This window comes from Henckelia pumila, chromosome 1 (genome assembly GCF_033568475.1).
Source record: "Henckelia pumila isolate YLH828 chromosome 1, ASM3356847v2, whole genome shotgun sequence".
NCBI lineage: Eukaryota > Viridiplantae > Streptophyta > Magnoliopsida > Lamiales > Gesneriaceae > Henckelia > Henckelia pumila.
The window spans coordinates 118,848,911-118,869,254 of record NC_133120.1 but is presented as its reverse complement, the minus strand read 5'-3'; the positions used below and the strand labels follow the sequence as shown (position 1 = coordinate 118,869,254).

Below are 20,344 nucleotides of genomic sequence, written 5' to 3'. Positions count from 1 at the left end.
GATCACTGTCACTCTCTTCCTGTAGATTTGTGTTTTCCAGTCTATGACTCAGATCATTTATGCTCCCTTGAGTTTGTTCTGTACAAAGATTAGATTCATCAAAAACAACATGAATGGTTTCCTCGACCGTTAGTGATCTTTGATTGAACACTCGATAAGCTCTGCTAACGACTGAGTAACCAATAAAAGTTCCTTCGTCTGCTTTGGAATCGAAGGCTGTCAAATGATTTTTGCCATTGTTGTGGATAAAGCATTTGCACCCAAAAATTTTGAAGTATGAAATATCAGGTTTTGTGCCATTCCAGATCTCATATGGATTTTTGTTAAATCGTTTATTAATCATAGATCTGTTTTGAGTATAGCAAGCTGTGTTAACTGCTTCTGCCCAAAGCCTTTGAGAAACATTTGAATCAGCAATCATAGTTCTGGCTGCTTCTTTTAAAGTACGGTTCCTTCTTTCAGCCACCCCATTTTGCTGTGGGGATCTAGCAGCTGACAACTCATGCTTGATTCCCTGATCATCTAGATAAGTCATAAGAGTGGTGTTTAAAAATTCAGTCCCTCTATCACTCCTGATTCTATCTATCACAGTAGATTGTTCATTTTGCAAGCGTTTAAAAAGCTTAATCAGGTGAGGTGCAGTTTGATCTTTTGAAGAGAGAAAGATGACCCAAGTAAATCGAGAAAAGTCATCTATAACAACAAGAGCATATCTCATTCCCCCTATGCTTCTTACTGGTATAGGACCAAATAGGTCCATGTGAAGTAAATCTAAACATTTGGAAGAAGACATACACCCTTTATTTTTAAAGGTTGCTCTCACCTGCTTTCCTAGTTGACAAGCAGGACAAACTTTGTCTTTTATAAAATCTCCTTCAAGCAGACCAGAAACCAAATCATGCTTCCTCAAGTTAGAGATGGACTTAAAATTTAGATGATTTAACCGCTTATGCCACAACCAATGTTTATCATGATGAGCAGTAAGACAAGTAGGTGAAGAAATATGTGAGCAAGACCAGTTTACCTTGTAGGTGTTTAGGTCTCTTACACCGGTCATAAGAGTCTCACCTTTGTCATTTTTGATGATGCAAGTGTGTTTGTGAAACTCGACCGAATGATCATTGTCACATAGTTGACTAATACTTATCAAATTATAGCACAGTTTGTCAACAAGCAACACATCTTTAATAATGATGTTACCATGGATAATCTTACCCTTACCCACGGTTTTACCTTTGGAGTTGTCTCCAAAGCTGATCTTTGGTCCTTTGCACAGCACAACTTCTGTTAGAAGTTCTGGATTCCCTGTCATGTGCCGTGAGCAACCACTATCTAAGTACCAGGTAGTGTCCTTGATAGAAGTGGTCTTCTCGCCTATTTGGACTTTTAGTACCTGCAAAAAGTGAAGAACTTTTGGTACCCATATCTAGTAGGGTCCAGGTCGGATTAGTCCTTTCGGGACCCACACCTGGAACACCCTTACAGGTTTGCCCGTGTGTGTGTCCAGAAATCTGTGCGGTCGATAAGCAGTAAATGTGTGTGCTTGTGAGGTTGCTGTGTGCTGCTTGCCTTTTTGATCTTTATCAGTTAGCCTGTACCTCTTTTGAACTGGCCTGCAATTAAAGTACTGGTAAGGCTTCTCCTTTGACCATCTTTTCTTAGAGTAGTTAGACTCATTCCATGGCCTTTTGAAATTAGATTGGTTTCCCTTTCTTCTTTCATTAGGTTGTGGTTTAATCCAAGTTCCTCTTTGATTAGAGATCTGGGGATCCACATATCCCAGCCCTCTATGCTTAGAGCTTCGTTCGTTAGATACTTTCTAATTTTTGTCAAAGCTGCACTCATCATGTTCATATATCGTGCTGGACCTGACAAATCTTATTTTGTTAAGATTGCCTTTGTCCAGGCTTGACTGAATACAAGATTCCATAGACTGTTCATTTGTTCCAAACCCTAGACCGGTTTTGTCATGTGCCGGTCTTTGGATTTCTTGAATCTTGTCAATGGTTACAGAAGATTTATTCCAAGCCTTAATTGTTTCAAGTAGTTTTTGTTCTCAGTCAAGGTTGCTTGGAACACTCTTTTCAAGGTGTCATTCTCAGTAGCCAGCAGACTTAGCTTGACCTTAAGACCATCAAGCTCTTTTTGCTGCATGCAGCTTGATTCGCTTGACTTATCTTTTAGGTCAGCTCTTTCTGCCTTTACCTCCTCGAATTCCTTGGATAATGCTTTGTATTCATTAGCCATTTCGTGTAAAGCAGTAACTAGATCACTGTGAGTAAATTCAGGTGAACCAAAGTCAAATACCTCCTCAGCTTCTTCTTTGATGTCAGCCATAAGGCATTCCACCTTTTCATCATCGCTGTCATCTGAAGAGCTTCCGGTATTGGGGTTGTCAGAGTCAGACTCAGCCCACTTGCTTTTGCTTTCGTCTGCTACTAGAACCCTTTGGTCTCTTCCTTTTCTAAACGTCCTCTTGTCCTCGTTGCCCCTTCTTCTTTCGAAGAATTTCTTCTGATCATTGCTCTTAGGCTTGGTGCAATCTGCAATGAAGTGGCCTGGCTTGCCACAGTTAAAACAAGTAGGACCATCGTCTGTATGGTCCGATTTATGATAATTTTTAAATTTAGAATTGTTTTTACGCATAAATCTACCAAATTTCTTGACAAAGAGTGTCATGACTTCGTTGCTGATTTGCTCAGCTGATCTCTTTGGAGCTTCCTCGACCGGTGGACGTATCACCGTTGAGGTTAAGGCCTTGGTTGGTTGAGAGGTAGATGGTTCATCTTCTGTCCTCATGTTGAGCTCGAACTCGTAGGCTTTGAGATCTGCAAAGAGATCATGCAGTTCAACCGTGCTTAAGTCTTTTGACTCCCTCATGGCCACTGTCTTGATCTCCCATTCTTTGGGCAAAGCTCTCATAACCTTCACAGCAATTTCACGGTTAGTATAAGTTTTTCCTAAAGCAATAAGATCACAAATGATACTACTGAACCGTTCATCAAATTCAGCCATGGTTTCCCCTGGCTTCATTTTGGCATTGTCATATTTTTGAATGGCCATGGTGAGCTTGTTTTCCTTGGTCTGGTCATTTCCTTCACACAGCTGAGTGAGCTTCTCCCAAATCTCCTTTGCTGTGGAGCATGACTTGATTTTGCTGAACATGTTCTTGTCCAGTGTTTTGTATAGGATGTCCCGGGCCACATTGTCAAGATTGGCCTTCTTTTTGTCCTCAGTAGTCTACTCAGATCTTGGTTTCTCAATCATTTGTCCTGCACCATCGGTTAGAGCTGGGTTGACCTTCATGATTTTGATAGGACCGTCTGTTATGACATATAGCATGTCATCGTCCTGTGCTGCAAGATGTGCCTGCATGCAAATTTTCCAGTCATCATACTCTTCTTTAGAAAACATAGGAATTTTGTTGAAAGAAGTCATGATTTTAAAACTTTAGATCAGCAGTTGAGAAAGGAACCCTCTCTGATACCACTTGTTGGGATCGGTTCAGAGGGTAGAGGGGGGTGAATACACTCTGAAACTTATTTTCTTTCTTTTCAAAATGATCAAGTGAAGTTTAGTTCACTTAATCTGTTTTCTCAACTTCTAAAACGGTTTGAAAAACTTAAATAGTGCGGAAATAGTTCAGAGGTTTTAGTGATGCAAAGGCAAGTTATAACACGATGTATGAGCAATATATAAGATAAATATGCAGTAAAGACTAAGGCACGATTTATGGAAGTTCGAAGGTTTAATCCTTCTACGTCTCCCCTTCTTCCACTTAGGAAGGAATTCACTAGAAGACTTTGGTTATTACAACGTCTTGCAATACACCCACTTCAGACTTAGGACTTATCCAATGCCTAATCCGAAACTCCTAGATTTACACAGATAAGATTCTCAGTTCTTATCAAACTGGTGGAAGCTTTCATAGTAGCTTCAAGTCTCTTCAATAATGAATACAGTTCGGTTGAGCTTCTCAAACTGCAGAGCGGTCGAGAGGCTTGGAAACCCTAGGATGATCCTTGAAGATCAGATATGTAAACTGTAGGCGAGGGTTTATTTGAGCAGCAAGTGAATGATCTTGTAAGTGTGCTCAAGTATTGCTTCAGTATATCAGATGAGGACTTCTGATAGTATTCAAGTGATTGAGTTGATTGAGATTTTTTGTGTTGCTTGTCTCCTTGTCACTTCTTGAGCAATCTTCCCTTTATATAGGTCAATCAACAACGTCTTTATTTTTTAACGTTTTGATGCTGCATTGAATGCACATTTAATGCTTCATAAATGCATTGATGATTCTGCATGAAGATCGTACACTTCTTTAAATGCAGACAACTTCCAGGGTCCAAAACTGGTATAAACGGTCGAATGCTTTATCTGTAGCCATTCTGCGTTTTTGCCATTTTAGTGCAACCTGTTGTCTCGATGCCGGTTCTTTTTTTTATAAAAGATCTTGCAATGAACGTCTTGTCTCAAGTATTTGTCTTGAGATATCTTGATAAGCAGTTGGCATTCTATCGGTAGATAGATTTATCCTCTGCTGGTTTGAATAACCAGTCGATAGGCTTGTGACTGCAACCGGTCGAGAGACAAAGGCGGTTGACAAGCTTCCGGTAGATATCTTGAAGGGTTTAGACGGTTGCGGTAGGAGTTGTAGTAGATTCCTGAAATACAAAATATTGGCAGCACATTTCTATACAATGAGTTGTTGTTTGTTATCACCAAAATGTCGGGTTCAACAATTGACATATTGATAAAATGATGCAAGATTGTATCAATATTGAAATATTGATAAAAATAAGGAAAGATTTGATAATATTCATGAAGAATATTAATATAAGATCCAAGATTTGGAAATATTCTCGAATAATATAATGTAATGCCCTTTTAGTTGTTGAGAATCTTATGAATTGAGAAATTTAGTGAAATTTCTCAAAAAATATCGATATAAGATCTAAAATTGTCAATATCCATAAGAAAAAAAAATTATTAAAGATATATATGAGATATATTTCGAAAGATATTGAGTTGATATCGATTCAAATCATATATTTGTTGTTAATGCTCTAAAAGAAGCATTATATATTATTTGTCACTATTTTTATGAATAACGAATTGATGTTCAATGATGAACTGTGTAGGCTATTGATTGATAATTACGAATATGTTGTAGTAAGATCGCAACACTATCAATCGAAAAAGAAAAATAAATGTTAAACCCAATGAATTGGACCATCATCTATATTGAGCAACGATGATGATGGATTGATGGTAGCCTATGCATGATGATGTCAATGAGTTGATTCATGACTAACTTCAAGTCATTTTATTGAACTAATTTATTTTTGAATATTGAGTTTTTATTTTTGTTTAAACTAAGTTTTGAAAAACTCTAGTATGCGTTTTGATCCACATAAATTATTTTGATGATATTAAATAAGATATACAAATGTTGTGATCTATTCAATTGGTCAATATATTGCATGAGATATTGATTTTCAATTTGGTGATAATTTTTTTCTGATCTAAGAATTTTATTGTTTAAGGATATATTGAGTTGTTAAATTTTATTATGAATTTTAAATTTATCAATTTTGATTGTGGATATAAATTCTGAAATTTTTTCAAAACCATTTGATTAAGCTATCACTTTTTAAATGAATGATAAATTATTTTTATCACATGTTATTCTCTTGCATGTAGGAATATAAATTTAATGTGAGATGATATTTGTGATAGATTGCATGTCACTGTTGAAGGTAAAAGATCTACTTGTTTCATACAAAAATTTTAAAAGTTACGTTCGATGTCACAGTTTCAATTCTTTTAATATAATATATTTTTTATATATTTTGTTCAAGAAAAGACAATTATGACAGTTGCCTAATTTATGTGGTCCATTCTTTTAAGTGAATGTGACAGTGCCAATGAACACAGTTGATACACTGTATTTTAATTCTTCAAGGAAGAATATCTCATCTCGTATGAAGCGAGATATGAATTATGAATTCGACACAAAATATTGAGATATACGTCATAATCAAGTATTGTACTAAACGCACATCGGTATCTCGTATCACTATCGTAGCTGAAGTACGTAAAAGATTTATTGATATCTAGCAAGCAAGATATAAAAGTTTGTAGACATCGTTGATGTCTACCCAAATCATATGTTTCATCGTATAATGATTGGATGTCTGAAAGATCTTGAAGATCGTTTGATTGACGATAAAAAAAAGATGATGTGCTTGATATTATAAAACAGTGATACACAAAATGACGTATATGTATTTTTTTAATCTAGTGGATATTGATTTGGTTTAAATAGTACATTACAAATAAATATTTATAAAAGAGCTAGAAAGCTCCAGAAGTATCATTGATACAAATACTTTCAGAGTTTGGCATAATAGATTGAATTTATCATTCAAATTATATAAATAGTTGAAAAACTTTTGATAGTGCACAAATATGTTAATGAATAAGCTAAAAGTTCCTGGATCGATAAATATGAATGTTATTGAATCAAAGATCCAGAGAATTTTATGAATTTTTATTGTCTTATCAAATTTTATATCACTATCATTAGCTCAAATTGGTAGAGAATCCTCATATTATCTGAAATGAATAAATAATGTGGGCCCACAAAGTGCAACATAATATTTGCGAAAATATGTATTGAGAAAAATTTTCAGAATAATCAAGACAAGCTTGATCAAAAGAGGATATGTATATCAATTTTATGATTATAAATACGTTGATTTAGCTGATTTATTTTGCCTCCAATCAATTACTAAACCATGAGAATAAATGCTTCATAGTTGGAGATATCTGAAATATATATTATGTAAATGATTGTGTATAGAAAGTTATTAGTTGTGCGAGAAATGCACACAATAATCTCTTGAAGGGATTGAAAATATGTTGGAAATAATACATGATCAATTATCTTGAGTAATGAGATTTTAATTACGCAAATTCTCATTTGTTATTCTTGTAAAACAATGTTTCCAACATTAAGGGGGAGAAATTAGAAGCTACAAGAATATTTTTGAGATCGATTCTAGTGAAATATAAAGTGAACATGATGTTCAAAGTTTAAATCTCAAAATATATACATTATTTGATATTATGTATAAGATCATTTATACTATTTAGTTTCATTTATGTTCAAGTTGAACAAAGTATATAAATCGTCTTTAGTGACGAAGAACCCTTTTAAAGAAAATGAGTGAATATCTCAGTGTGACAGAAATAATGAAGGCTGGTCGTTATGAAATAAATCGATATCCTGCAGAACCATATCTTATATTACTTGCAAGTAAATGAAAAAAGAAGCTAGAAGCGTGAACTACCAATTATTTCAATGGATTTAATTTTGGATTGTGTTATTCTTGAAGAATAACAAGCATATTAGAAGATGAGAATTCACAAATTATTGGGATCGAAATTATATAACTATTAATATGTTTTTTTTTGTTATTATGCAAAATGATGTTATTTGAAACTAAAATTTGTTAAAATTTTCAATAACAATGATATGTTACAATATGAGCAAATTTTAGCAAAGTTTCTCAAAATATTTCGAGCGGATTATGAGAAAAATATTTGCACTTATCATGGATGTACTGTTTTGACGGTGATATATATAGATAGAAACATCTTTGAAGGATTTGATGTTCAAAAGATTGTTTTTGTTAACTTGAAGAAGAATAAAGATATTTGGTCTTGAAGTACCTATCTATGATAAAAATCAGCATCTGAATCAATTTTGGTAAATAAATGCACAAGATTGAAATATTAAGAGTTAATAATTTCAAGTGATGGTTGCAAGAAGGGGAGCAATCAAAGTTGTACTCTTTTTCCCTTGTTTATGATTTTTTCCACGTGATTTTTCATAACAAGATTTTTAATGAGACAATTAAAAAGTATCGTGACGTACTATTTTTCCTTCATTAGGATTTTGTCTCACTGGGTTTTTCCTGATAAGGTTTTAACTAGGCGCATCTATCACCAGAAACACATCCAAATAAAGTATATGTTGTTGTACTCTGTTTCCTTCGTTCAGATTTTTTCCATGGGGTTTTACTATCAAGGTTTTAACGAGGCAGCACTTGAGTCTCGATGAAGTTTCCAAACATACATCTTGCCAAATGGAGATTTTGAAGAATTGGTTGCTTGTGCAAATAATCATCTAAGGGGGAGTGTTATAAATATATTATTGTAGATGATTATCTTATTAAAGATATGCGATCAAAATAAATATGTAAAGATAATATTTGTAAAAATTTGTATCTTATAATCTTTTCCTATAAATAATGGTGATTGAGTTTAATGAAAATTGCACCTGAGTATTTATTCATATAAATTTTTTCTTCTCTCATAAATTCTCTTTACCCATCTCTCTGTTTCTATTATGATTTATAAAAAAATATTACTATTATCATAATAATAATAATAATTAGTTAATTAATTAATGGAGCAGGAAGTATTAAATATTAATGATAGTAATTACTAATTATTGTTATTGTGGTATTAATGTTCTTGTGATGGGGCTTTATAATGAGTAGCAACTAAAGATCAAGAACTTTTGTAATTGTATTATGCTCTCAAAGTATGCAATAAATAGATTGTGTTTAAATTGATATATAGGGTTTGAGAGTATATAATTTTTAACGCATCAAAATCTATTATTATTATTATTATTATTATTATTATTATTATTATTATTATTATTATTATTATTATTATTATTATTATTATTATTATTATTATTATTATTATTATTTTTATTATTATTATTATTATTATTATTATTATTTTTATTATTATTATTATATGCAATGTAAGAACATTTTTGTCACGTGTGGGAATCTTCACCAATGATCGATTATATAAATTTCACAATATAAAAATGTATCCGAATCTATAATTAATACTAACGTCTCGTACAATCATAATTTTTGTTAATTTATTTTTGTTTTATAAATATTTGTAATTAAATTATAAAATTAAAAAAATTAAAAAAAAAGATAAATAAAAATTTGGAAAAAAAAACTAATTAAAGGTATTATTTGCATATTAAAAAAAATCTCACCAAAAATTATTTAATATTCACCCTTCTCCCTTAATTAATAGTATAAATGTTGCTTCAAATCCACTTGTTAAAATCAAATCAGATCCTCTCATACAAATATCGGTTCAAATAATTTAAAGTTTCTTGATGAATTTTTAGTTTTTTTTTTTCCACTGGAGATGAATTTTTAGTTTTATATATATATATATATATATATATATATATATATATATATAAAAGGGACGAAGATACAATATTAATTTTTTTTTAAAAAAAAAAGGAAAGCAAGGAATTTTCAGCTATTTTATTTGTAGGATCTGAAATCAGGATGACAAATCCCACGTACGCATCACGACGCAAAATTGGAAAAAAAAAATATTGGAAAAACAAATTAGTCAGATCATAATTAATAATTAATTTATTGTCCTATTTTTTTTTTCAAACAGAAAAAAAAAATTGAAAAAACAAATTTTATATAAATTTTTTATTTTATTTTTATTTAATATATTAAAAATGATTGTATAATTTTCAACGTGTGGTTAATAGGGATATGTTAATAAAAAATGTAAAAAAATATTACTAAATATGATATATGATTATATATTTGGAACAAACAAAAAAGAAAACCTGAATTATATAATTGAGACGGAGAGAGTATTTATATATACGATATTATACATATATCGTAATTTTAAAAAATATTATTCGATTTATGTAAAAAAAAAAAAAAAAAAAAAGATTACTCGATAACTTGACAATTAAATATTAGAAAAATCCAAAAGATTTGATTCAAAAAATATCTATAGCTTCTGTAGATTTTAATTTTTAGGAGTACATCTTAACCAAAAAAAAAAAAAGGTCTCGAGAGTTAATGCTCAAATGCGACAAAATCTCTTCACCAACTTGTTTTTATTTTTTCTTTTTGAAAAAAGTAACAATGATGAGAGACGAGAGTCGGACTCGGTGCAATAATTAAATCTTGATACCAAAAATAGGATATTTATACTAACAATAATCACGAAACCTTGTGATAAAATTCTTTTATTTCGTGTGGGGGTTAACGTAATCGATTGGCAGCAACAAACGCAAAGAAATTTTATTTCCGAACAGCGACGCTCGCTCGATCGGTTAAAGTCTGCCGATCAAGCGAGCAAAAATATGGCATTCTATTGTTTCCAAAATACGGCAGCCGCTCGATCGGCTAGATCTTGCAGATTGATCGGCCTAAAATTCCTTAGCCTACTGGTTTCAACTTCACATCCTCTGCTCGATCGATTAAATATCGCAGGTCGATCGAGCATTTTTCATCAGAAAAATTCCAGCATTTTCATTGCTCCAAAGTTCCGTCCATGTATCCGTCAAAACACACAACCTAAACACAAAACTGGAAAACACATCATGCAAACACAAAATATGAAATATGAACAAAATACATAATTAAACACATAAATAAATGCAAAATAACATCAAAATGACATTAAAAAATGCAACAAAAACACAACTATCACTGGCTCTGGCTTCTGAACCAGTTCGGCACTTCCGAATTTACTCTTCGGAGCTTCCGAATTGTCCCAATACTTGAAGTACTTGGAACTATTTTTGATCGTTTTGAATCAGATTTTCAACTCCTTAAACCCAAATGATAATCTCTTAATCATGTTTAGAGAGTATATTAGCTTGATTAGTAGTCGGGTTAATACAATAGGTGAATCTATCCCTAATTTGAAAATAGCTTTTATCATGATCTGGGTTGCTCCAATATGAATCTAAGACATGGTTCGTGTTATTTTTGGCTTGATCTTCTGTAATTCCTCCTTTATATCTTCAAAAGAAATTAATTGCATTTCCATACGGTTTCTTATTATAAGTTCCATTGGGATTTTCGTTTCCCTTTTGGAAATCTTATAGATCAGATGATGATTTCTTAAGACAATATTTCCTAATAATTTCTCAAATTGTCCTACAGATAAACCTTGATATCTCTATAGGGTAGGATTTTCTCTCATAATTTTTTGGACCATATTATGATATATCGTGGTTTGGCTAAAGAAACTAGATAAATCCTCATGTGTTTCATGTCAGAACACTTCTTCTTCAGTCGGATTCTAATTCTGTCTTTGTAGTGACCTTTACCCGGATCACCTACTAACAGAGCTTAGGCATGCAATTAACTTAATAAAACAGATATCAGAATAAACTGCGGAAACCATAAACATTATACAATCCCAAGTAAAAGAATCTGTAATTTATCCAATTAATATACAACCAAATCAAATAGCTGTATCAACCTCAAAATAATAGAAATAAAACCTAGACGAAGCTCCAGCTGGTCAACCACTGACTAGCCCCTCTTGGATCCACCTGCCTCGTCCAATCGCAAACCTGCCCCATGGAATAGGGTGTCCAGAAACACAGAGTACGAGACGTGAGCATAAAACGCTCAGTACAGGAGTATGAGTATACATGCATGCAAAGTGAACTCCCTATAAACTCGAGGTCAAGGATCAGATAACAGAGACAGACCGGGCCCTGGTATGTAGCACGCTGTGCCGTCGCTTTAGGAGGTGGCTCCCATACCATAATACAAGTGGATATGCCGGACCCAAATCGATGGAAGTCCAACCACTAACAGAATAGCGAAAAACCCTACTAACAGACATCTCGAAGGAGATAGCTCAGTATGAAAATGAATGCAGTATAAATCAATGATATATAAACTATGCAGTCACATAATACATGCATACTCAGTCAGGATATCTCGAACAGTACTTCCGTACATCAAATCAGTGCAAGCTCTACCAACTCTAGGTCCACGCCTATAGTCTGCTCTACACTGCCAAATGATACTACTATCATTAAAGTGCTCTAAAAGCTTTAACTAAGCTATTGCATACTCCTAAATATTTATTGGAAGCAAAAGCTATACCTTCGTCCGTCGTTAGCCCTTTGCTATCGAGTGCCTCAAAACTAGGCCACAGCTCCGCTACGACGCCTGGATCGCTATGCCACTTCCGGATTCCCCACGGGACTCCAAGAATTCCTTAGATCTGAGTTAGAAGGCTAAGGAATTGAGAGAGAAGAGAGGAATGGTGCACTTCAAAAATGAGCTCGGCACCCCCTATTTATAGACGGCAATCGGAGCTTCCAAACCGTGATCGGAACGTCCGAACACGATCGGAACGTCCGATCCTGCCATCGGAGCTTCCGATCTTGCATTATCCGCCACGTGTCAAAATATCACTGGTTGAATTCGGATAGGGCGATCGGAGCTTCCGATCCTGCCACACGTCATGCATGACGTAATATCGATCGGAGCTTCCGATCTTACCTTCAGAGCTTTCAATCCGTCCGATACCAAATTGGTTTAATTAACATAATTAATCTCTTAATTACCAATTTCGGGTACGGGGTACTACATTCTCCCCCACTTAAGATATTTCGTCCTCGAAAATAGATCTTAAGTACCGAATGCAATACAAGGTACAGAAATATTCCTTATTCAAATCAAACGTTACAACCGAATACAACTCAAAACAGAAATCAAAACAACTCAGGATGGTCTTCACGCATCCTTTCTTCAAGCTCCCAAGTAGCTTTCTCAGTGCCTCGACGCTGCCACTAAACTAAAACCAAAGGAATGACTTTGTTCCGTAAAACCTTATCCTTATAATCCAAGATACGAATAGGTTTCTCAACATAGGTCAAATCCTTGTTCACCTGAACCTCAGACCGCTGCAGAATATGAGATTCATCCGCCACATACCGTCGCAACAGAGATACGTGAAACACGTCGTGAATACTGGATAGATGCGGTGGCAAAGCTAGTCGATAATCCAAATCGCCAATGCTCTCCAAGATCTCAAACGGACCGATAAACCTGGGAGACAACTTGCCCTTAAGGCCAAATCTGAGAATTTTGCGGAAAGGTGACACTCTAAAAAACTGTCACGCCCCGGGCCTAGGCCTGCGCAAGTGCGACTGCACAATGAGCCCCTATAGCAACTACTTCGTATTCGTCCTCGCTTTACGAAAATGATTAATCCAAGTTGCTATAGAAGTCCATTGTAGCCCATTTTAAACTCATTTTAAAGCTTTCATTTTTTCCATGTGGGACAAGGGTCTTACAATCATCCCTCCTTCAGAACGCGACGTCCTCGTCGCGACTTGAACTCTCGATCCACCAGCACCGAAAATCTAGAGGTGGCTCCTACGGGTTCAAGAGGTGCTCCCGTCATGTAGCACTTTGCCCCGCAGGTTCAAGAGGTGGCTCCCACGCACGTAGCACTTTGTCCCGCATAGCACTTATTTTCCAGGGTCTGTCGGCTGGTGACCGTCTCTGATACCATTATGTCACGCCCCGGGCCCAGGCCCGCGCAAGCGCGACTGCACAATGAGCCCCTAGAGCAACTACTTCGTATTCGTCCTCTCTTTACGAAAATGATTAATCCAAGTTGCTATAGAAGTCCATTGTAGCCCATTTTAAACTCATTTTAAAGCTTTCATTTTTTCCATGTGGGACAAGGGTCTTACAAAAACACTTTCTCCCCGACATCGAACTGCAAAGGTCTACGCTTGATATTAGCATAGCTGGCCTAACGATCATGTGCAGTCTTAATCCGTTTCTTGATCTGATCAACAATGTCTATCGCCTGCTGGATAAACTCCGGTCCCTCAGCCTGTCTCTCCCCCACTTCTTCCCAGAAGAGTGGAGTACGACAACGTCGCCCGTACAACGCCTCAAAAGGTGTCATCCCAATACTAGTATGATAGCTGTTGTTGTACGCGAACTCGATCAATGGCAAATGATCCTGCCAGGCTGAACCAAAATCCATGACGCACGCTCTAAGCATATCCTCCAAAGTACGGATAGTGCGCTCCAACTGACCATCAGTCTCCGGATGATAGGCAGTACTCAAACTGAGAGTAGTACCCATCGCACGCTGAACACTCCCCCAGAATCTAGAAGTAAACCTGGGGTACCGATCGCTGACAATGCTCACAGGCACTCCATGAAGTCAAACGATCTCCTGAATGTACAACCGTGCCATACGATCCACATTGTACTCCCGGCTATAGGCAATGAAATGCGCTAACTTGGTGAGTCGGTCCACCACAACCCAGATAGCATCACAGTTCCTCGGGGATAACGACAAATGGGTCACAAAGTCCATTGTGATAAACTCTCATTTCCATTCAGGAATAGGCAGACTGTGAAGCAATCCTCCAGGTCTTCGGTGTTCTGCCTTGACCTGCTGACACTCCAAAAATCTCGAAACAAACTGATAAACACTGCGTTTCATTCCTTTCCACCAGAAACGAGTACGTAGATCCTTGTACATCTTGTTGCTCCCAGGATGAATACTCAACTTAGTGCGATGTGCCTGAGACAAAATCTCCTCTCGCAACTCTTCATCCTGCGGAATCACAAGTATACCAGACAAACACAGAAAGCCATCTGACTGATAATGAAATCCAGATGAGCTACCCTCGTTAGCTAGATGAGCTAAACGCTGGGTCTTTGAATCAGACATCTGAGCATCTCGGATCCGCGAATACAAGGCTGGCTCAGATAATATCGCAAATATCGGGATACTCTGCATACCTTTCTTATGCTTGAAGGTATAACCTGAAGTACAACAGTCACTGATCGCACTAGACATAGAACAAGTCTGAAGTGCGGATAGTCGCACCTTGCTACTCAAAGCATCAGCAGTGAGATTAGCAGCTCCCGGATGGTACTTAATCTCGCAATCATAGTCCTTAAGCAAGTCCATCCAACGTCTCTGCCTCATGTTCAACTCCGCTTGAGTGAACAAATATTTGAGACTCTTATGGTCGGTGAAGATCTCAAATTTCTTGCCATATAGATAATGACGCCAGATCTTCAAAGCGAACACAATGGCTGCTAACTCCAAATCGTGGACTGGATAGTTGTCCTCGTGAAGCTTCAACTGTCTAGAAGCGTATGCGATCACGTGCCCATTCTGAGTCAGAACACAACCTAACCCCTGAAGAGAAGCATCAGTGTATACCACATACCCTCCAAATCCTGACGGTAATGCCAACACCGGCGCAAAAGTCAACCGCCGTCGAAGCTCACAGAAATTCTCCTCACACTCGGAGGACCACTCGAAATCCACACCCTTGCGGGTAAGCTGCGTCAACGGTCGAGCTAACTGAGAGAAGATCAGAATGAAGTGACGATAATACCCTGCTAGACCCAGAAAACTACGGATCTCAGCAACTGTCATCGGACGCGACCAATTAAGCACCGCTTCAATCTTGCTTGGATCAACAGAAATCCCCTCCCTGGATATGATATGGCCAAGAAAGACCACTCTATCCATCCAGAACTCACACTTGCTCAGCTTGGCGTACAACTGCTCATCTCGAAGAGTCTGCAGTACCAACCGCAAGTGAGAAACATGCCCGACCATTGTGTTAATTAGTTTAACACAAAAACTTATGTACAAGAGTTTGGTATTAACTACTGGTCGTCAATTACCGTAACAATTATTTTTAACTAATTAACCATGCGTTTATATGTACATTTATAAATATATCTAAAAAGTCATTATACATATATATTTTCTTTGATAAAATTCACTATATATATTTTCAGTCCCTTTACAGATTTTTTTTTTTGAAGATTGATTAGATTTATTGATTTTGACTAATCCAGATCTATCTCAATAATAGAGCAAGCATGTTTAGCTGATAATTTTTTTAGACAAAGTACAAAATCAAATGGACGATGAATTTATTATTATTATTATTATGATTATTATTATTATTATTATTATTGGTGTGGTTGTTGTGGTGATTGTTGTTGTTGTTGTTCATGTTGTTATTATTATTATTATTATTATTATTATTATTATTATTACAACTTGGGAGGAGGTGGGGCACGAATTCTAACTTGTTTACACCAATTCACAATTATGGTGCAACTTGTATATATATGATCACGCCTTAGTAACGATATTGAGTCTAGCTCCTTAATTAAATAAATAAATTCTTTCGCCAAATGAAAGGAAAAAAAAAAGGAATCCATTAATCTTTTTTTAAAGGATATTTGTATCGTGAAGACTAAATCGATCAAGGGTCACGGTTTAAATTAATTTTCTTTGTAGGCAAAGTGAAACCATCACCAGCAAAAACATCATCAAATTTCCTGTCTTTTAACGGGAACCTCGACATTCGACTGGAGTTAGATTCAAAAATCGGATATGGAGATTCAAGATACAATGCTGCACTTTCTATAATGGCGTCTAAGGTATCGTATGAGAACGAGAATTGCATTCGGGATGCTGTCCAAAACCACTGGGAGGTACGTATTTAATAATTTGTATGATATTTGTTGTTTGACTCTCTCTAATATATATATTAGAGGTCTGATCACTATATATGACATATACAAAATTGACTGTATATATTTAGTTACTCACTAAATCAATCATATGCTAAATACGTGCAGATGGATTTCCTGGGATTCTACGAATACTGGAATGGTACGTAATCCTTTTCCATAACCAATAGTACCATATATATAGTTGATAGGCATATGATATTAATTAGGGGCGGAGCCAGAAATAAAGTAACGGGTGATTAAAATTTTAAAATATCAATGTATTTATAAAATTTATATAATATATCAAAAATAATAAATCAATATGGGCTGAGCTATAATCAATTTGGGCTAAAGACAGAAAAAAATTTTGGTTTAAAAAACAAAATACATATCTACATGGGCCACCCTCTCCATCCGCCTCTGATATTAATTATCGGGTAAATTCGCATTCAGTACCTAAACCCAAACACATATGCATGTTCAGTCCCCTGTCAGAAAAATATTTGTTTGAACTCCCTGGGTACACATTTTTTTCTCGGATGAAAATAAGTACAAAACATTGAAAATAAGATACGAATATATGATATTCCAGTACAAAACATTGAAAACCTGGTATAAAAAATAAGATTTTGAGTATAAAATTAACATGAACATTTTTATTAATAAGAAAAATATGTCATTAATATTAATATTTTTAGTATTCAAAAATCATATATTTGTACCAGATCTAACACATTTCGTATTCAAAAAACATATATTAGTGCTCTATTTATGATATTTTGTACCCATTTTCATCAAAACATACAATTTGTCATTAATGTCAATATTTATCTATATATTTGAGTACTCAAAAATCATACATTTATACCAGATTTTCAATGTTTTGTACTGGAAAATCACGTATTCGTACCTTATTTTCAATGTTTTGTACTTATTTTCATTCGAGAAAAAAATGTGTAGCCAGGGAGTTCAAACAAATATTTTTTTGACGGGGGACTGAACATGCATATGTGTTTGGGTTTAGGTACTGAATGCGAATTTACCCTTAATTATCATATATATTAGATATAATTTTAGTACACGTTCCTAGGGCTGGGATACCGAGCTAAAATACCGACTTTTCGGGATACCATACCAAACTTTTTTCGAAATATAGACATTTTTTTGGTATATTGAATTTTTTTTTCAGTATCTATAAGGTACCAATATGAATTTTTTCCATACCAACATTTCAAAATTTTGATATCGGTACCGGTATGAATTTTTTCATGCCAATATTTTTTATACGGTATACCGAAAACCCACCCCTACACGTTCCTGTTGAAATGACTGACAATATTCAATATACTTCATTTGCTGCGAAAGATAAAACATGGATAGAATATTTATCTTTGTTTTGTTCAATGTTTGGCTCAAATTTTATAAATGATTAACATTATACACAATTACATAATCAAAATATATAAATTTATCATCTTTATATTATGCATCTTTAATCATGATGTCATCCAAAAGATAAGTTGTAATTAAATAAAAAACACTGGGAAAAGTGATAAATTTTGGTCATATATAATTTTGTCACTTTGTAATTTTAATTAGTCTTTTATGTTTTCAAATTTCAGTTTTAGTCCTATATATTTAGATTTTTGTGCCAATTTTAGTCATTTTTCATCGGGAATGTTGATGTGGTTCGATACAAGTCAGTTGCACATCAGCGTTCCATGTGTGCCACATCAGTGTCACATCGAGAGAAAGACTAAAATTACCAAAAAAAAACAAAAATAACAGACTAAAACTGAAATTTGACGACACAGAGGATCGAAATAAGAAAAAAAAAACAAGGATATTAAATAAAAAACAATTTCCCCCAAAAAAAAAATCATATGAAAAAGTACATTTAATAATAAAACCATATATATATGACAGATTATCAAGAAAAAGCGACGACACAAGCCTTCGCATTCCAAGACAAGATCAACGATGCCATTATCATAGCATTTAGAGGAACAGAACCCTTCGATGCAGATGCATGGAGATCCGACATCGACATCTCATGGTACGAACTTCCAGCCGCCGGAAAAGTCCACGGCGGCTTCATGAAAGCTTTAGGTCTGCAGAAATCATTGGGCTGGCCCCAAGAACAGCCTCCGAGCAACCAGGAAACCGCCTACTACGGCCTCCGGAAACTGCTGAAACAGACGCTGCTGAATAATGCGAAAGCCAAGTTCATACTGACCGGCCACAGCCTTGGAGGCGCGTTGGCGGTGCTGTTTCCGGCGGTCTTGGCTCTGCACAATGAGTCCTTTTTGCTCGAAAGATTGGAGGGTGTTTACACATTTGGGCAGCCGAGAGTCGGCGACCAAAGTTTCGGGGAATTTATGAAGAAAAATTTAGAAAAATACGACATTATCTATCACAGATATGTCTACAGTTACGATATGGTGCCCAGACTGCCTTTCGATAATTCCACTTTCCTGTTTAAGCATTTTGGGACGTGCATCTACCACAACAGTTTCTACAAAGCAAAAGTAAGACTTTCTACTCATAAATATATATGGCTTAAATTCTATAATTTAGTCAACTTTAATAGAGTCTAGCTAGCCTTTGATCACTCTTCTATATATACATACACATACTAATAATTAATGTTTCGTGTTACTACTTTTGGTGTAGATTGTAACAGAAGAGCCAGACAAGAACTACTTCTCTATACTATGGCTGATACCAAAAATCGCAAATTCTTTGTGGGAACTGATCAGAAGCTTCACTATTTCGTACACAAAGGGATCGGAGTATAAAGAAACGACGGTCTTTCGTTTCCTACGGGTGATGGGTCTTTTTGCTGCCGGGATTCCAGCACATTTCCCCCCGGATTATGTCAATGCCACGAGATTGGCCTCACCAGACCTATTTCTCCTAAAGGATCACTAAATCATTGAGGTTCAATGAATAAATAAATAAATATATATATATAGAAATGTTGGTTTATGCTATATGATATAATGGGATATATCAACACTCGTGACTCGTGTAAACTTAATTTTTGAATATATTAAAAGAAAATGTGTGCCCTAGCTATATCGAGTACATGTAATTAAGTGCCCTCCCATGATCTAAGGGCTAGCTGCACTTGGAGTTCTTCTCGAGGTGCAGCACAGTTTTACCCCTATAAAAGAGTACGTAGGTTTGTTGATATCCCTCAAACTTTTTTGGTTATTCTATAATGATACCATAGTTTTGTACCATTTTTTGAATTTTTCTAATATTTCTAGAGAGTTTGGAAGAATCTGGGATACGGATGTTAATTTTCCCCGCGGGTTCGGGTACTCGCGGGGAAAACCCGAAACGGGGCGGGTTTGAGAGAGTATTTTTGGGTATGGATTCGGGTTTGAGGATTTTTAAAAATCCTCGAAATATATTGGGGCGAGTATGGGGATGTTATTTCCGTCCCCGAACCCGCCCCAATAATAATAATAATAATACAAAATTATCAAATTTTATTAAATCTAAAATATTATTAAAAAAATAAAATTAAAAGTATTATTATTGGGCAATTTGCTCAAAAATTCCCAAATGCAAACATGTTTTGCTTTGAGCTCCCTTGTCATAAAATGTGGTACAACATCATACATCATGTGGCACAAAACCATATAAGATGTTGTACAAATTAACAAAAATTGTGGTACAAAAAAATGGCTAGAGAGTGCAAAGCAAAACATGTTTGCATTGACAATTTTTCAGCAATTTACCGTATATTTCAATTATATATATTTTTATACATTATATATAATACATTCGTTTATGATAACGTAGTTTTTTATAACATTAAAATATTATTTGAATCTCATTCATGTTACGTACACATATAAAATATTTATATTAGTCTAAATATATATATATATATATATTATTTATTT

General features: G+C 35.0%; 1 protein-coding gene across 1 annotated transcript; it reads left to right on the top strand.

Moving 5' to 3' along the window:
• The first annotated feature begins 16,196 nt into the window (after positions 1-16,196).
• On the top strand, positions 16,197-19,358 carry LOC140873720 (triacylglycerol lipase OBL1-like). The gene is made up of 4 exons (XM_073276946.1): positions 16,197-16,406; positions 16,554-16,587; positions 18,354-18,955; positions 19,101-19,358. The coding sequence occupies exons 1-4, from the start codon at positions 16,341-16,343 to the stop codon at positions 19,356-19,358; spliced, it is 960 nt and encodes a 319-aa protein (XP_073133047.1). The 5' UTR covers positions 16,197-16,340.
• The last annotated feature ends 986 nt before the right edge of the window (positions 19,359-20,344 follow it).